At 47.0% G+C, this 18,694-nt stretch overlaps 2 protein-coding genes across 2 annotated transcripts in view; one reads left to right on the top strand and one right to left on the bottom strand.

Annotated features, from left to right (window-relative positions):
• The window catches only part of Dpysl2 (dihydropyrimidinase like 2), a 104,755-nt gene extending 95,995 nt beyond the window's left edge, over window positions 1-8,760 (bottom strand). The window contains exon 1 of the mRNA XM_034497385.2: window positions 8,111-8,760. Coding sequence (XP_034353276.1) covers window positions 8,111-8,452 — 342 coding nt within the window. The 5' untranslated portion in view covers window positions 8,453-8,760. The remainder of the gene's footprint in view (window positions 1-8,110) is intronic.
• Window positions 8,761-8,818: 58 nt separating this feature from the next.
• Window positions 8,819-17,740, top strand: Pnma2 (PNMA family member 2). The gene is made up of 3 exons (XM_034497139.2): window positions 8,819-8,952; window positions 12,986-13,109; window positions 13,387-17,740. Exon 3 carries the CDS (start codon window positions 13,747-13,749, stop codon window positions 14,839-14,841), a length of 1,095 nt encoding a protein of 364 aa, XP_034353030.1. The 5' UTR covers window positions 8,819-8,952; window positions 12,986-13,109; window positions 13,387-13,746; the 3' UTR covers window positions 14,842-17,740.
• The last annotated feature ends 954 nt before the right edge of the window (window positions 17,741-18,694 follow it).

The raw sequence follows: 18,694 nt of genomic DNA, 5'->3' as shown, positions 1-18,694 counted from the left end.
ACAAATGAGTCATGACTGCTGAAGATTGCATGTTTGTGTCCCTCAACAATCCACATGCTTAGCCCTACTCCCCAAGACTGCTTCACAAGGTGAGACTTCTGGAAGACATTAGACCATAAAGGTGGAACTGCCCAGTGAGATTAACGTCCTTGGACACAGAGCCTGCTTCAGCATGTGAGGAATATGGAGCAGTTCTCCCCTGATAGGGGATCTGCAAGCATCTTAATCTTGGACTTCAAGAGCACACAGCTGTGAAAACAAATGCCTGGCGTTCTAGAAACCTAGTCTCTAGTAATCTGTTACAGCGGTCCCAGATGCCTTAGACTATGATTGACAGCAACTAGAAAGGGCAGATCGTCATCACAATGCTCTAATCTTAGAAAGGGGTGCCATTCATGCTGTTCAGACTTGGCCTGTGTCCCAGGGGTAGTTGAAGATATTTCTTCTGTTTAAAAATAAATGGACAGAATATCATCCGTTATGGGCACACTCATAAAGACAAATCAATAGTCCATTTGATAAATGACATTGAAGAGTTACAAGTAAAAGAAATGTAGTCACTCAGACTATTTTTGCAGTAACTATTATTTTTGAGATGGATAAGAAATGAAGAATACAAACAGTGGCTTAGAACTGGGTGTGATGGTATACCTTCATTCCCAACACTAGGATCCTGGGACGGGAGGATCACCAGAAGTCCAAGGGTAGTCTAGTCTACTCAGTCCAGGCTACCTAGGGCTACATAATGAGACCCTGTCTCAAAGAGCTAAAGATGGGAGCAACTCAGTATATTTTAGTGATTAAGAAGTTCTCAGTTGTCTGGTTCTGGGTTCAAACCCCACCCTTTGCACTTCATTAGGAAGTTGCTTTTAATTTCAGATACTTCCATTGCAAAATAAGGGTCACAGTAGCACATGCTTCATAAAGCCAATGTAGGATTAATAAAACAGAACACACAAGGCATTGCCCCCAGACCTGCACCATAAAACTATGGTGTTCAGTGGGATGTAAGGACTCTGCCAAGAGAACGGAATCACACCTTGAAGTTCACGAGGCACCACTGTCCACGGACCTGAGCTGCAGAATGCGGTGGAAGAAACACAGGGCAGGTTAGGACAGCTCCATTCTGAGCCCCGTCCATGACTTCCCAGATTAACAAGGCCTCCGTGGTCAGGTGAGTAAACAGCAGTGCGTCTCCACTTCCTGATTTTCAACAGGGTGAGGACACATCTATCCAAGGCAAGGTTTCAAAGTGATGTGGATGTATGAGCCGCCATGGAAACTCACAGCTGAGAGTGGTTTGTAAGCAATGGGCAGGACTCCAGGGAGATGTTTTGTTTTGTTTTGTTTTTCTTTAAGAACTTATACATGTCCCTATTTGGAGCACATTCTTAGTTTTGAAATGTATTAATGTCATAAGTCATAAAGCTGGGGTTTCTTTAAGATAAGATCTTTTAAAGACTTTTAAATCATATTTATTTATTTATTTATTTATTTATTGTATGAGCAAGTGTGTAAACCATAGAAAAATGGACATCGGAGTACAACATGTAGGAGTTGGTTTTTTCCTTCCATGTGTGTGGTTCTAGGGGTTGAACTTGGGAACGTGCATTTACCCAGTGAGACATCACACTGGCTTGAAAAATTCCATATTAAACTCCACATTTACTATGTGGCCAAGGCTGACCTTGAACTCCTCATTCTCCTGCCTCCACTTCCCAAGTACTGGGGTTGCAGGAGTGTGCCAGCACATCCGGCTAGTAACAAGGCTAGGGCTTAAGTGTGGCCAAGAGAAGAGGCCTCCATAGTCACGAGACTGTCAACCGGAGTCCAGGGGCGAAGTCCTTTCTTCACGATTAAATAATGAAGTTTCATTTGAGCTGGGCATTCAAGGTAAAGACAGCACCGGTAGTGTCCAGACAGTGGTCAATTCTGACTCTCCCTCCTTTCTCAAGGAAACAGAAAGACATTGTTGTGCCAAAGGACACCTGAAAACAGTTGCCTTGATGTTGTCAGGGTTACAATGGTGGCTCAGCCCAGCCTTTCTATGGCTTTGAATCTGTACTCTGTGCAACTTTAAAACAGTTGGGGGCAGGTCTTGCTGGTGGTAGCGTCTCCTCTTGAGCTACTGTGGAGAGATCGCTGCAGCTGCTGTTATGAAGCAGGCTGTCCTTCACCTCAGCCTTAGGCACAAGGCTGGGGAATCTTATCTCACCTAAGTTTGATCTTTCCCTTCTTCCTCCTACAATTAATTAGTTAATTGCACATCTACTAACTGAACAAGCTTTTTACTAATGATTTGTTATGATTTTAAAAATTATAAAACTATTGTTAAGCATTAAAAAAATAAGCAAGATTAGGAGATGGTTCAATTGGTTAAGTGCTGACCTTGTAAGCTGACCCAAAGAACTTCTGTAAAAAAAAGTTGAAAGTAGGAACAGGCTCGTAATCCCAGCACTGGGGAGGCTGAGGCAGAAGGACCACTAAGAGTTTTAAGTTACTGGTCTGGATCTAGGCTCCCAGCCAAACTGCCACCACATATCTGTTCTCACACAGGAATCTCAATGGACAGCTTGGGTGTTAGCCATTTACACAGAGGTGCACAGTTTAACCACCAGGATTCTTCTGTAGCAAACGTTCAGGGAAGTTGAGTGGAAGAAGCAAGAACAAAGGGGAAGAGAAGGAATTTAGAACACGGTGTCCTTTAGAGGAAAAGGGAGTAGAGAAAACGTGGTAGGGAGGCTGTTATGAAACACTGGGGACCCAGAGCTGAGGCATGTCAACCTGGGGAGAAGAGATGTGGACCCAGAATGGAAGGGAATATTAAAAACCATTGTATACATGTGGTGACTGTCTCCATCCAATTGGTGCTACTGTAAAAAATACCTAAGTTGAGTAAATTATGACATTTTCCTTGTTCTTTATTTTATTCTATTATGTACTTATTTATATGCACATGTGCAAATATGCATGCATGATTATGTATGTGTGGCTGTACATGTATGTACATGTGTATGAAAGCCAGAGATGGACCTCAAGTATCCTTCCAGGGGCATCCATCTTGTTTTTTGAGACAAAGTCTCTTCCTGGACCCTAGGGAGTGTTACTTTGACAAGGGTGACTGCCCATAAGACACATCTTCCCAGCTGTGTCTTCCCAGCTCTGAGATTATAAGCACACACCACCATAAACCACGGCTTTGTTTTGAGACAGCATCTCACTATGTAGCTGTACTGACTGGCTTTGTGTCAACCTGACCCAAGCTGGAGTTATCACAGAGACAGGAGCCTCCCTTGAGGAAATGCCTCCATGAGATCCAGCTGTAAGGCATTTTCTCAATTAGTGATCAAGGGTAGGAGGGCCCAGTGTGGGTGGTGCCATCCCTGGGCTGGTAGTCTTGGGTTCTATAAGAAAGCAAGCTGAGCAAGCCAGGGGAAGCAAGCCAATAAATAACATCCCTCCATGGCCTCTTCATCAGCTCCTGCTTCCTGACCTGCTTGAGTTCCAGTCCTGACTTCCTTTGGTAATGAAGAGCAATGTGGAAATGTAAGCTGAATAAACCCTTTCCTCCCCAACTTGCTTCTTGGTCATGATGTTTGTGTAGGAATAGAAACCCTGACTAAGACAGTAGCCAAAACTGTTCTGGAAAATATTAAAAACCAGGCTGGTCTTGAACTCACAGAGATGATCTGCCTGTCTCTGCCTCCCAAGTACTAGAATTAAAGGTGTACACCCTGATGCTCAGCCCACACCCATTTTTTTTTCTGTTTTCACTGAGAATTAACTCAGGTCCTCAGGTTTATGCAGCAAGCACTTTATCAACTAAACCATTTCCCCAGTCCTAAATGAGAATCACATTTGGTGGTTGGATCCAGAGGCTGGGGAAGTCTAAGATTACACCATAAGCCTTCATCATTGCCATATGACATGGCAGAAAGCATCACATGGGCAAAAGAGGAAATGCCACACAAGTCCAGAGTCTGGGCCCTTCTATCATCAGTGTTGACAACGAAAGGGTAGGATGCTCCCATCGGCTTCCCAAGACGGCACTACACTAGGATTTAAGTTTCCTGTAAATATCTTATGGGACACTTTTGAGCCACACCATGAATCTGTCAAGCTCAGCAGAGCTCTACAGAGCCCACTCACTGGCATCTTTCCTAGAACAGGGGGCAGTTACTTCCCCGCTTGGTAGTCATCTGCACAGGTTGTTCATAGTTAAATGAACCCAAAAGTTCCTTGAAAAGGGCTCAGGAAATGGTATCCTAGGATGAGAGGATGTTTCTGACCTAATCATATAATCTCAACTTCAGTGGAAGAGAGAGATCCTAGGAGAAAGGGTGGAGCTCAAAGACCCATGTTCACTGGCAAGCAGGCCAGTTGCACTGCATTAGTAATCACTAAATATCCTCCAAAGGTTTGTGTGAAGTTTGGATCCCTGGGGAGGTGCTATAGACCTTTAAGAAGTAGGATTTCATAAGAAGTCCCAATGTCATTGTGAGTGTGCCCTCAAAGGGCGATTAGTCTCTGTCTCTCTGTCTCTGTCTCTCTGACTCTTTGTCTCTCTGTCTCTCTCTGCCTCTCTCTGTCTCTCTCTCTCTCTGTCTCTGTCTCTCTCTCTCTCTCTCTCTCTCTCTCTCTCTCTCTCTCTCTCTCTGTGTGTGTGTGTGTCTGTGTGTCTGTGTGTGTGTGTGTGTGTGTGTGTTTCTGCCCCCATTGCTAAACCCATAAGGCAACCTGATCTTAGACCTGAACTTCCAGAACCATAAGACTGAACAAATCTATATTTTTTTAACTTCATACGGACCCCACTCCAGGTTTTTGTTATAGTGATGTGAGGCTTACAAATGCTCCAAAACAGCTGTCCTTTTGTTCTTTATCCCAAAAGGCTCGGGTGCTTCATAGCTGGAAATCAATATAACTTCGTTGCATCCCAAACTGGCTTCTGGGAAACACATGGGAAAGAGAAGCAACAAGATAGAAGCTTCCCTTATTCCTAACTCCTCCACTGGCTCTTTTGGGGCAAACCACTCCTAGTGCTTTCTGGTTATGGCCTGCTCACACCATGCATCATGCTTCACAGTCCCTGGGAATATATCCACTAGCCCCTTTCATCTCCCATAAGTGATGTGGCTAAGGAGCCTGTTCTGGGCCTTTCTTAGCCTTTCCAAAACAGTGGATTCATGGTGTGGTGTGGTGAGTAAGCAAATCATTCTTTCTTTCTTCCTTTCTCTCTTTCTTTCTTTCTTTCTTTCTTTCTTTCTTTCTTTCTTTCTTTCTTTCTTTTTTGAGACATAATTTTGTCATGCAACCCTGGCTGACCTAGAACTCACTGTGTAGATCAAGCTGCCCTTGAACTTGTCAAGGTCCACCTGCATCTGCCTCCACAGTGCTGGATTAAAGGTGTGTGCCATTATGCCCAGCAACTCTGACCATCCTTAAGATTCCTTACAAGCACAGATTTAAGAGAGGAGAAGAGAGCATGACTCATTCCATCTACGTTCTCTGTGCCAGGGCTTATAGAAGAATGCCCCGAAGGCCAGAAGACACACTGCTCATGAGTTAAATACAAGCAATAATCACTAATTCTGTCAAAAGAGTGCGTGCGCCGACCGAGCTTTCAGAAGTCACCATCATTATACATATATGCACAGCCTCTTGTGTAACATGAAAAATTCATATATTGCAAGCACCAAGCTGGATGAATGTCCCTAGTTGTGCATGACAAAAGCCCGGGAGTGCCCTGTTTGTGATAAATGAGCCAGAGAGGGCTGTACAAAGGCCGAGCCAGAGTCAATGTCTTGAACTAATGACCAGGAAGCTGAGGAAGAGATGGATTTCCAGGGTTAAAACTACCCAAGGATTTGGTCTGGCACTTTTGTCTGCAAATTGCCCCCTCCCTTTTATGTGCCTCAGATTTGCAATTTAGAGTTTCTGTTAAATTTAGGGTCTGTTCCAATATTTGCTCCTGATTCTCCAGCCAGTAAAGCAGCCTTTCAGACTATAATATGCTGCCTTTGTTGTACTGAGGTCACCTCATTTGTCACCTTTACATGTTCTCTTACAGATCCTCCAGGTGTGGTCCTGTTCCCTCCAGGTTGTTGGGATGACCCTTATAGCTTGCCTGCTTGAGAGTGCTCTCAGCCTCAGTGTTGTGTGATCTTGGTTTTCACCAGCATACTTCCATAAGGACTCATTCTATACTTACCCAGCTTTTAGTACAATATCGAAACATTTAGTTAAGGATGTAGCTCAGTGATATAACACTTGTTTAGCATGCACAGTCCCTGGGTCCAGGCCTCAGCACCACAAAAAAAAAAAAAAAAAAAAAAAAAGAAAGAAAGAAAGGTAGGTAGGTAGGTAGATAGATAGATAGATAGACAGGCAGACAGGCAAACAGGCAGATAGAATGACAGACCTAGCAAGCTGGTGATCATGGTAGCTCAGATCTGTAATGCCACCACCCAAGAGGTACTGGGATTACTGGGATTGTCATGAATTCAAGTCCAGCCTGGACTGCAAAGTGAGGCTCTATCTCAAAAGAAAAAAGAAAAAGAGAAAAGAAACGTTTGCTTTAATTAACCACCTGGAACAAAACAAGCTTTTTGGATATAGATTCCAGTTGCCTCTTAGTGAAATATAAATATAAAAATCAGAAGATGGATGAGTATAAAATAAATGATTGCTTGCTTCACATTACAAAAATAAAAGGAAATAGTCTCTCCACCCATGCCGCTTCCTTTGGTGAGAAGTGATCCGAGGAAAGTCAAAAGCTAGAACGCTCTGCTGTGTTAGGAAAGGAGGAGGCTGTGTCCCAATCATTGCCCTCAGAGCTGTTCTCTGAGGTTTTCTCTGTAGCACACAACCTGAATCTTGGGCAAGCCCCCCTCCCCCCCAGTAAGCATGTGCAGACCATCCCCAACTTCCCCAGTGGTTGTCTGAAAGGAAGCGCCTTTAGGACTAACCTTCCTCCTGCCCTAGAAGGGAAGGCACATGGGATTCAATATAAAGTCATTCGTAGATTGGTTTTCTATCTTCACCACGAGTATGGGAGAGAAGCAGCAACCGACCGTTAAGACACTGTGCACTGTAAACGATCAGTTGAGGCATTAAAGCTGTGAAAAAAAATATTATACGAGCATAAACATCACCCAGAAATGGAGGGAAATGTGTGTGAAAAGACCCCTGGACTTGAAACGTGCACTGCTGGGAATTACTGGCCCATGTCAAACATTTTCCATGACGAAGGATAACCAAGCTAGCCTTCTTTGTCTCACCATTAACACAATCAGAGAGTCTTGTCTTCAAATGTGAGTCCTCCCCTCCCACCCTCATTTTTCCTTTCCTTTTTGGCTCTTTGGATATAATCCATGTAGCCTCTCCCCATTCCCAAAGTGCCCTCCCATACAGCGCTGGGAAAGCGCTCTGGGAAGCCCTTGCTGCCGAGACACTTAGCAGAACTTTGTTCTCCACATGGGCTATCTAGCTTTCCTCGGTGACATCACAGCCTCTCCGACTCTTCACTGGCTGCGGAACACAGTCCAGGCAATGGTAAGAGGCTCCGGGCGCTGGCCGTGGTCCTGACCTCCGAGCTCAGGACCATGGTGCTGTGCGCACTCGAGGCGGAGACCTTGCCCCACAGAGTAGCCTTGTAAGCCCCTGTCTGTCCCTACGGACCCCAAGGGAGTCCTCTAGCCTTCACTGTAGCCTTCCACTGCTCTCTTTGAGCTGCATCAAAAAAGGGTGGGGCACTGAGCCGCAGCTGCAATCGGATGCCGCCCGGGAGGATTTGAGAACAGCACAGTGGTCCACCCCAATCGCCACTCGACGCCTCCAGCCCGGGGATCAGCTGGTCCCTGACGCGGGTTTCCCACCTCCCAGACACAAGGAGAAGAGGGCAGCCTTTGTGGGAGCTCAGACGCCCACTGGCGAACCCGTGCCTCGCCGCACCCTGAGCGGTGAAGGGGTGGGCAGGGCGCGGTGCGCGTGCAGATGCGGGAGGCAGAGCTCTTGACGCCGCGTGCTGGCTGCCACGCGGGGATGCTCAGTCCTCCGCGACAAGCCAGGGGCCAGCCCCGTGCTCTGTTCCCACCCTACCCCCCATACCAACCTGATCGTAGATGTTCTGCAGGGCTTCTTTGCCCGAGGCCCGCCGGATCTCCACCTTCCGGCTCGATTCAACAGATGGCTCCCCGCTGGCACGCCGGCTCTGCCGGTGCGGGTCGGGGCCCAAGTGGGCGACATCCCGCTGCTGAGCCACCACCTGCCCAGAGCCCCGGCCCACTGAAAGCGAATCGAAATCGATGGTCTTGTTCTCTGAAGACCCTTCCACAGGGCAGAACATGCCGCAGAATTTCTGCCGCGGCTTGGGACTGCCTGAGCCCAGGTTTTTAAAAAAGGCAGGGACCTCTTCGTCTTCTGCTGCCTTCCCAGATTGCTTTCTCTCAGCCATGGCTCGGGGGTCGCCGGGGAAGGTCCTGTCTGTCTGTCCGTCCGTCCGTGGTTCCCTAAGTCTCCCTGGCTGGGTGTGCACTAGCCTCTTGCTGCCGCCGCGGCTGCCGCTCCCTGCCTACCGCAAGGTGCACAGAAAGGATGGAGGGCTGGCGAACGGGCGACCCACCCCTCGCGGTCCCTCCTCCTGACCTCGCTTTCTCCCTCCCTGCCCACGCCCCCCGGCGCCGCCACGCCACCTCCGAGCAAAGTTGGATCTGAGCGGGCGGTCGCTGCGGCAGAGGATGCCAGTTCCTGGCAGCGCGGGGCGGGGCGGGGCGGGCGGAACGCAGGATCAGAAGGGAGGGGACAAGGAGGGAGGGGACCCAGAAGGAGGAGACAGAGAAGGGAGGGTACGAGGGAGTGGGGGGCGCCAGGAGCCCTCGCTCCGGAAGTGAAGCAGCCACTCCACCGGCTAATGGACGCGCAGCAGCCGCCCGACAGACCGCTCTCAGCGCCAGGGTGAGTGGATAGCTACTGCTGGGCAAGAACCCGAAGGAGCAAACCCTGGCCCCTCTCTCCCACCTGCCTCAATGCATTGCTAAGGTGGCCCTGGAGCTCCCCTGGCCTAGGGTGAGGTCTGAGGACTGGAGGGAGCCAAGAGTCAAGCCTGCAGGCTCTTGGAAACTGGGGAGGGGTGACACTGAAAACAACAAGGTCTACTTGGGGATAACCAAGTATCCGGCACCAATGCTTCAGTTTACCTACGACCCGGGGCCTGGGCGCAACTGCAAGGAGCAGAAGGAAAGGAGAATGTTCTTCCTGCTTGCAGCCGCGGTGGTTAGGAGGTGGGGCTCTCAACATGGCGGGGGGCGAAAAAGCAGAGGGGCGTAGCAAAGGGAAGTGATAACCGGGAAAAAGCAGCAAGCTTGTGGTGCGGGGGTGGGGGTTGGGGGGGACTTCGTAAAGAATGCAGGCTGCGGATTGCGCCTCAGCATAGAGACTGGGGACCCTCAACGTAATCTGAAAGGGCCATGCCCTGCAGATAGGCCATTGCCCCAGGAAAGGCTCAGAAGAGTCCTGGATTTGATATCTCCCACACCTACACACCTACACACACACACACACACACACACACCCTAATTACCCTCACTCCCACCCAAAATGGTTGGGAACTAAGCCGACTGAAGCACACTCCGAATCATCTTGCTTTCAAGTCGCCCCGCCTAGCTCCCCCACCCCTGTTGCACGCTGCGCCAGAGGACTGCGAGTTTGCAAGATGCTCCTTCTCTAGGGCCGCAGCGGTTTGCGTGGAGGGCAGAAGTAGGTTGCGGTTTAGGGGAGGGTTAAATGCTGTGAATTGTGGGAAGCCAAAGTGTGGGGATTTGGTGTGTGTGCACGTGCACAAGGTTCAGCCACCAGGTTCGAGGCTTTTCCTTGCTCAGTCCCACCTCCTGGTCCAGGCTCGGGTGCATTTAAGCCCTTCCTGTTTTTCCAGAGTGGCTGAAACCTGCAGAAATGTTGCCCATCCTTTAGGGGTTCGGAGGGAGATCTGAGCATGCTCACTAAGATGTATGGGTTTGGTCTAGGAGAGGCAGTTTACTGCAGCATGTTCTCACAGGGCGTTGTGACCAAGAAATCAGTCCCATTGTCATCCTTTGCTTAGGGGACGATTTTATGCGGATACCAACGCCCCCAGTTGCTAGAGATAGCTTGATGGATGTAGTTATAGTTTGTGCGTATACACACACAAACACACACAAAGACTCCATGTGAGGAGGGCCTCTGGACCCTCCAGATGCACCAGAAGTGATTGGCATTTTAATATAAAGCTTCCATGGGAATTGTCAATGCTGCACTAAAAACCCTGAGGTGAAGAAGTCTTTCATCTTCCCTGCCTTCCAAGTTAGGAGGCATTATGCCTAGGGTCATGTGTCTACTTGAAGCACTCAGTCATTCTAAGCCTTTGTCCCCCCACACCCCATCCCCAACCCCAGCCTGGTTCCTTCAACAGGTTATTCTGTAGGCCCCTTTAGTGAGAAAAGTACTAAATCTTTGCATTCTTCCATCCCCCTGGTGGCTCTGTTGTACATCAAGGGTGTTTCACTTAAGGTCTTAAAATCTTTTTTTACTTAACTTTCATCTTATGTATGTGGGTGTTTTGCTTGAATGTACGTGCAATGTGCCGCATACATGACTGGAGCTGTTGGAGGCCAGATCCTCTGGAATTGAAGTTGCAGAGTCAGCCAACATGTGGGCGCTAGGACCCAAACCTGTGCTTCTAACCACTGAGCAATCTCTCCAGATTCTTGGGATCTTTTTTAATTGAAGATCATCTCTTGTAGGTGTGATTACCATTGGGTTAAATGTCTCAAAGGCTGGCGGATTTTAGTGTGACAATTTTTTTTTTTTTTTTTTTTTTTTTTTTGGTGGATCTGGGCATTCAGTGTCCTTTGTTTGTTTGTTTGTGGTCTTTGTTTATTTGTTTTCTGTTTGTTTCAGTTTTTCAAGTCAGGGTTTCTCTGTGTAACAACTCTGGCTATACTCTGTAGACCAGGCTGGCCTGGAACTCACAGAATTCTGCCTACCTCCGTTTCCCAAGTGTTAGGATTAAAGGCATGTGGCACCACTGACTGGCGTGTCTCTTTTGTTTGTTTTCGCTCTTTCTGAGACAAGGTCTGTATGTAAGCCCAGCCTGACCTCAAACTCCCTATGTAGCCAAGGGAGTTAAACTTCTGATTCACCTGCCTTCACCTCTTAAGTGCTGGGGTAATGGGCATATGTCATGATGTCTGGCCTATGCAGTGCTGGGGACCTAAGTCAAAGCTTTGTGCACAGTGACAAGCACTCCACCAGCTGAGTTACAGTCCCTCCAGTCTTCACACCTCTCAGTCCCCCAAATAACTCCAAGCAGAGGAAGTGCACTCCCATATTTACAAGGAAATCTCAGGCTTGGATTGGTCTGAAGTTCCCGGCCCCCATGCTGTCAGACACAGGGTGAGGCAGCATCTTGCTCTCCTGGTTCTGGTACAGTGGAGCAGCCTTCAGCACCTTCCAGGAAGACTGGATCTGTTCCTGCTGCTGCCATAGTTAAGGCCAGCATCTGTGGCATACAGCCTCCTTCAGAGTGATGGGAAATGTTCAGACCAAGAGGGAAATGGTTGTAGCATCCTAACATACCCTCTACAAATCTCTGAGAGGCACAGTCGAGCACCAAATTACATGTCAGTTGGCATACCACATGGGACCCATAAGAATGCATGGTCTAGTCATGGCACTCTGTGACATTCAGCCAATTAGGAAGCTGTTTCTCTGGAGGCACCCTCATGGCTAAGTGACCACACTGTCACTGGGAGCACTCCCTTTTACATTCTTAGGTCTCCCCAGCCCTGCAGAGCAAGCACACTTGATGCACACATCACTCTGCAGTGGATATGTTTTCTGCTTTTTGCCCTTTTCTCAATGGCCCAGTCAAATTTAAATGACAATGTCAAGTTTAAATGTCTTAGTTACTTTTCTATTTCTTTGACAAAAGCACCATGACCAAGGCAACTTATAGAAGAAAGCATTTAATGGGGGCTCACAGTCTCAGAGGGTGAGTTCGTGGCCATCATGCCAGGAATATGGCAGCAGGCAGGGAGGGATGGTGCTGGAGTAGTAACCAAGAGTTTACATCTGATCCACAAGCATGGGGCACAGATTGACAGTGGGAATGGTATGAGCTTTTAAAATGTTAAAGCCCACGCCTAGTGACACACCTCCTCCAAAATCCTTCTCAAACAGTTCCACCAGCTAAGGACCAAGCATTTGAACATATGAGCTTATGAGGCCCGTTCTCATTCAAAGCACAGCAGGAAGAGTTGGGTTGGTAACTTACCACGGGTGGCCCTCGAAAAGCCTGGCTAGACACAATCAAAGAGGACTGACTCGTAACTCCAAAGTGTACTTCTTTTTCTGAGATTTGCATTTTCTCCACTATACCCATTTTTAATTACTCTCGAGTGTTTGAATGATTTTGTTTAGTTTTGTTTGCATCTTCTTCTTTTGGGACGTGATTTCTCTAGGTAACCCAGATTGACTTCAAACTTGCAATCCTCCTGCCTCAACTTTACAAATGCTGAATGTGCCACCAAACACAATTCAGTCGGATTTGTTTTTAAAGATGGTTCTCATGTAACCCAGACTGGCCTCACACTCCCTATGTGGCTAAGAATGATCCTAAACTCCTGATCCTCCTGTCTCCAGCTTTCAAGTGCTGGGATTACAGAGATGTACCACCATGCTCAGTTTATATGGTGGTGGGAATTGAACCCCAGGCTTCCTAAAGGCTTCTTCTAGACAAGACAAGCACTTTGCAAACTGGGGAGCAGCCCTCGAACTGCATGGGCTTCTCTTCAAAGAAGTATAGTGACTCTGTCCTGTTTAGGATGTTCCATCAAATTCTGAGGGCTGTCATTTCTTTCATCCTTTACTAAACTGTTACATTTTTTAATAAGCACATTAATCTTACTAGATTTTAGGCCTAAAAAATGTTACTCATGTTTGTGTGTAACAGGACAGCTTGGCTTGGCTGAAGACATATACATTCTGTTGTACAGAGGCACGTGATGTCTTCCTGATCCGGAAGCTGAGCAGTTGGATCCTTGACTCTTGAAGAACATTCTGGAACACATAAACAGGTATTTACCTACATTTCCTAATTTCATCTTTTGAATGGTGAGGGTCTTTAATCCCGCTCACTGATGGAGCTTTCAGGGTGGAAAGAATGGATTTTAGCTGATCCACACAGGGAAAAAGTACAGTCAGCAAAGAAGGAGATTTACCAGAGTGGGGCAGACACTGGCGCAGTGGGAATCAGAGCCCTTGGTCCACCCCTAGTTCCACCCCAAACTATAGTGTGAGTGTGTCCTGGGAAGTAAAGGGCTGTGTAGTCAAAATGAGCCTCTGTTTCCCTAGAAGTCCTTGCCATCTTGCTGTGTGACTCCCCAGAGTGGGGTGCTAGAGTGGAAGCCACCTCCCCACTGACTAGAGAGAGGCGAAGTGACAGAAACCAGGAGATGGTGGGAAAAGCAGTTGTTCCAGGTGCCTCCCAGTGACAAGAGTCAGCACCACGAAGCTACAACCGGCCCTCAGAAACAGCAGCAAATCCACTGCAGAGTAACAACCTACCTACGCTGCGGGGACCCATCAACCTTGCTGTGGGCCTGAAGACAAACAGGGAGTGTCTGGTTCTTGCTACTGGGTGAAGAGACAAGGCATTTGGTCCACAAGGCTTTCAGTTGCTTGGAAACCAAGTGAAAAGCATATCCTGGGACAATGGCAGTGGCCTTGCTGGAGGAGTGGTGCAAGATCATGGGTGTAGATGTCCAGAAGTCACTGTTGGTGATTGGCATTCCGGTGGACTGTGGTGAGCCTGAGATCCAGACAGTCCTCCAGGAGGCGCTGAAGTGTGTCGGCAGCTACCGGCTACTAGGCAAGATATTCCAGAAGCAAGACAACACCAGTGCTGTCTTACTAGAACTTATGGAGGACACAGATATGTCTGTGGTCCCCAGTGAGGTACAGGGAAAGGGGGGTGTCTGGAAAGTGATCTTCAAGACCCCTAATCAGGACACTGAATTTCTCCAAAGACTGAACCTCTTTCTAGAAAAAGAGGGGCAGACAGTTGCAGGGATGTTCCGAGCCCTCAAGCATGAGGGAGTGTCTCCAGCTACCACACCCTGCACATCCCCTGAGTTATTGGCCCACTTGGTGGGGCAGGCAATGGTTCATGCCCAGAGGCCTCTGTTGCCTGTGAGGTACTGTAAGTTGAGAGTATTCTCTGGGAGCACAGTAGCTGCCTCAGAGGAGGAGCCCTTTGAGGTCTGGTTGGAACAGGCCACTGAGATAGCCAAAGAGTGGCCCATCTCTGAGGCAGAAAAGAAAAGGTGGGTGACTGAGAGCCTCCGTGGCCCTGCCCTGGACCTCATGCACATAGTACAGGCAGACAACCCTTCCATCAGTGCGGAACAATGTCTGGAGGCCTTTAAGCAGGTGTTTGGGAGCATGGAGAGTCGTAGAACCTCACAGGTAAAATACCTGAAAACCTATCAGCAAGAAGGGGAGAAAATCTCAGCTTATGTGCTCCGGCTGGAAACTCTGCTCCGGAGAGCTGTGGAAAAAAGGGCCATCCCCCGGAACATTGCTGACCAGGTACGCCTGGAACAGGTCATGGCTGGAGCCAACCTTAGCAATGTTCTGTGGTGCAGGCTACGGGAGCTGAAGGATCATGGCCCACTACCCACCTTTTTGCAGCTGATGAAGGTGATACGTGAGGAAGAAGAAGAAGAGGCCTACTTTGAACACGAGAGCAGGGAGGAGCCCAGAGAAAGGGAGGGCTCTGGCCGATGGGACAGTTCAAGGAACAACTGAGAGACATCCCCACTCTGTTCCTGATCTGGTGGACATAGGGATAATGCTTGACAAGGCTAATCCCATTTCAGTGGACTCTTCTTAAAGTGTCGAACTAAAGTCAAACATTAGGACTGAAGGGTTTTTTGTTTTTTTCTTTGTTGTTGTTGTTGTTGTTGTTTTGTTTTGTTTTGTTTTGATAGGGTCTCACCTTATAGCCCAGGCTGGCCTTGAGCTGACAGTCTTCCTGCCTCAGCCTCCCAAGTTTGGAGTTCTGGAATTAGTGGAATATACCACCACTAGATCTCATCTCAGTTTTTCTTTCTGAGAAAAAAAAAAAAAAAAAAAAAAAAAAAAAAGACTAAGTTCCTAAACATACCTAAAACTCCTGAACCTTAGTTTCCCTTAAGACACCAGAGTTGGCCAGACAGCTCAGTTGGTCAAGTTGCTTGCCAGTCTCTTCAGAGGGAGAAATAATGTGGGCAGGAGATATAAATTGGCCAGGCAGGAGCTGGAGAGATGCTTGGCCATTAACCACACTTGCTATTTTTTCAGAGGAGTTCAGATCCCAGCACCCACACAGTGGTTCACAGCTATCTATAACTCTTACTTCAGGGGATCCAACACCTTCTGGTATCTTTGGGCACTGTGCACATGTGGCACACATACATACATGCAGGTCATACACATAAAATAAAAACAAATAACTCTTTAGAAAAGAACCTGGCTAGGTGGTTTCCAGGCATTCCAAAAGTATCCCTGGTTCTCTGGTCCATGAATGCCACAGGGAGCTCTGATTTTCTATTGCCCACTTCCTGAAGGTTACACTTGAGGGTGGGACCTTCATCCAGACACTAATCTATTTGTGGATAGCTTTAGAATTAGGTCCATAGATTTTTCATGATAAAATGGCTTATATCTGTTCCCCAATTTTAATCCATCTCCTAAATGATTTCAGGGTTATCTCATCAGAGGGGGGAATTTACAATAGCCTTGATCAGGGCTTTTCTGAGTCTCATTAAGAGAAAACTATTGCTTTCTGGTCAGAAAAATGGCATCTACCTCTTGCCTAGACAAAGACCTACCACTGCAGGCTAACCAAGACATGAGTTAATCAAGTTGGGCAGGTCCATCACCTGGCAAGTGGACTGCCCATCAGGAAGGCAGATTCACCTAACTCTATGCTAATGAAATGGGAGGAATAATTACCCCTTTAGTGGGGTCATATACTTTTCCTTCTCAGAATCCCTGCTATCTGTAGTCACTACAGAACCACTATGAAATGTATTTTCGCTTTTTCTTTTCTTTTTTTGTTTTGGCTGCTGGACCAGGCCTAAGTTCACACTCTCTACTACTTTGAGCTATTTCACTCTCTCCATGCGGCTGTGTGCTAACCCTGTACCTACTCATAACTTTCTCTCTTCTTTTTTTCTATATCCCTCTTCCAGACAGGTTTGATTCCCATAACCCACAGGGTGGAAGGAGAGAACCAATTCCTGCAAGCTGTCATACACACACACACACACACACACACACACACACACGCACACACGCACACACGCGCACACACACAAATACATGTAATGTTTTAAAGCCACACCAAGTAGACCAATGTTTACTCATACCATAGAAGGATAAACTGACCTTATTTTAAAACAACAACAACTTAAGTGAAACACATATATCCTACTTACTGTGTGCAGCAGTCTACTCTTTATAGGGTGTGTATATGCTTGCATGCATGTATATGTGTGTGGAGGAGGGGTGGTGCTTGTGGTACACATCATAAAGAGAAAGAAGTGAAGGTCAGCTGAGTTGAATGGTCTCAGCGCCAAAATGCTCAGAAGTGATACCAGAACAGAAGCCCAGAACAAAACCTAGGGAATCCGCCTTCTGCTGTGTGTCACTCAAATGTGTTTTCTTAGTTCTTTAGAGGATTGATTTTAAGCAAGTGTGTTTTAAACTCCTTAAATCTCAAACACCCAGCAGGTAGTATCAAGTGTGCTAATGACCAAGTCTCGGCATATCAGTGTTCACCAAGCTTGCTTTTGTTTGCAGGCTGACCCATGGCTGCAGAACAAAGCTCCCTGCTGGCAATGGTGTACACATTCCAACTGTCCTGTACTTGTGCATAGACGTGAAAAGCTGTAGTGTCTTGTGAGTATGTGCCAGGTCAAGTGCACTAGGGCACCATAAACAAACACTGCTTAGTTACATGCCAGGCAGAGCGCAGGCACACTTAATGTACATTGCTGTGTGCTGTTAGCAAGTTGCCTAGTTTCTCTGAACATCAGTTTCCTTATCTAAAAATGGGCGGCCACTAGGATCAAATAACATAACGCATTTTAAACGCTTTGAGTAACGTTTGGAACTTAGAAACCCCTTGGTACAAGAAGGATCTTGGTATTTTTGTGATAGGTTGGCTCAATGCATGTTCTCCTGACTGTTCTTGTTGTATGGAAACAAGTCATGAAGTAACAGACTTCTGTTCCAGTCAGGATGCTCCTTCAGACAGGAAGCATTTTGGCTCCTTTTGGAAATAAGTGTGCACTAGCTGGTTGTCCACATCTGTGGTAAGTATTCCAGAAGTGGTCGGTGACTGTTAGTCGACTTGACTTTTGAAATGATGACTTATTCTGGGTTGTTGGGTTAGTTTAAGTTTAATTGAAGAACAAGAAGTTGTAAGAGTGGCATTTTCTTTTAAAGTCATCATCTGTGATGGTTTATTTTTGGAAATATATTTCTCAACACCGTCCAGCCACAGTGATGGGATTTCTCCCTGACCATTCTATCCTGCCTCTGTGTGGCTTTGTGTTCCTGGGAATAGCTTCATTGTTACACTTATCAACAGACTACAGAGTTAAATGTTACCACTGTGAAGTTACCAAATAAATCTGAGTTAGTGAAATCCTGAGTTATTTTCTGCTTCCTATGTGTCTGAGTGATTGTTTGAAGGAACTTTATTACTAAAAACAAATCAACATCAAGCCAAAGGGGCTGGAGAGACGGCTCCGTAGTTAAGAGCACTTGCTGATCTTCCCGAGGACCTGAGGCCAGTTTCCAGCACCTACATGTGGTGGCTCATAAATACCTATAACTCCAATTCCAAGGGATCTAACACTTTCTTCTGGCCTCGGGGTCCCAGCACACACATGGTATTCACACACTTAAAAATAAATCTTTAAGCCAGGCAGTGGTGGTACACGCCTTTGATCCCAGCACTTGAGAGGCAGAGGCAGGTGGATCTCTGAGTTTGAGGCCAGCCTGGTCTACAGAGTGAGTTCTACGACAGCCAAGTCCACACAGAGAAACCCTTGTCTTGAAAAAACAAACAAATAAACAAATAAAAATAAATTAATTAATTTTAAATAAATCAATAAATCTTTAAGAAAAAGAAATCAAACTAAAGCCAAAGGCTTTGAACTCTCCTAGACAAGAAAATCTGAGCACACAGGACTACAGTAAGTACTCGGGTGGTGTCTCCAGGGACAAGACAAAGCTATACCCACCCACCATTGATTTTCTTATCAAACACACAGGTCTAGACCACTGACTCACTTGCTCAGGTAAGTAAAATTCCAGATCAGCTCTCCAGCCTGAGTTCTACCATGTGTGAGATAACTGAAGGTGGACTCTCTCGTTTGAGTCTGGAGTCAGCTTTTCCATGTAGATCTATACAGAGAAATTGCCTCTTGCCTTTGGAAACCTTAAAGTTGCTTCACCTCTCTGAAGTGCACTGGAGGAACATTTCATATTGTGCTAGACACACTGTCAGCAGTCCATGAGGTTCTCTGCTCCCATCATTTGAGCAAATTCCTCCCAGGAAGGGCTCTCACCTCATCTTCACTCCTACCCCTTAAGGATGGAACAATCC

Source organism: Arvicanthis niloticus, chromosome 3, assembly GCF_011762505.2.
Source record: "Arvicanthis niloticus isolate mArvNil1 chromosome 3, mArvNil1.pat.X, whole genome shotgun sequence".
Classification (NCBI taxonomy): Eukaryota; Metazoa; Chordata; class Mammalia; order Rodentia; family Muridae; genus Arvicanthis; species Arvicanthis niloticus.
The sequence above is the reverse complement of the archived record's forward strand: the minus strand, read 5'-3'. Positions and strand labels throughout refer to the sequence as shown.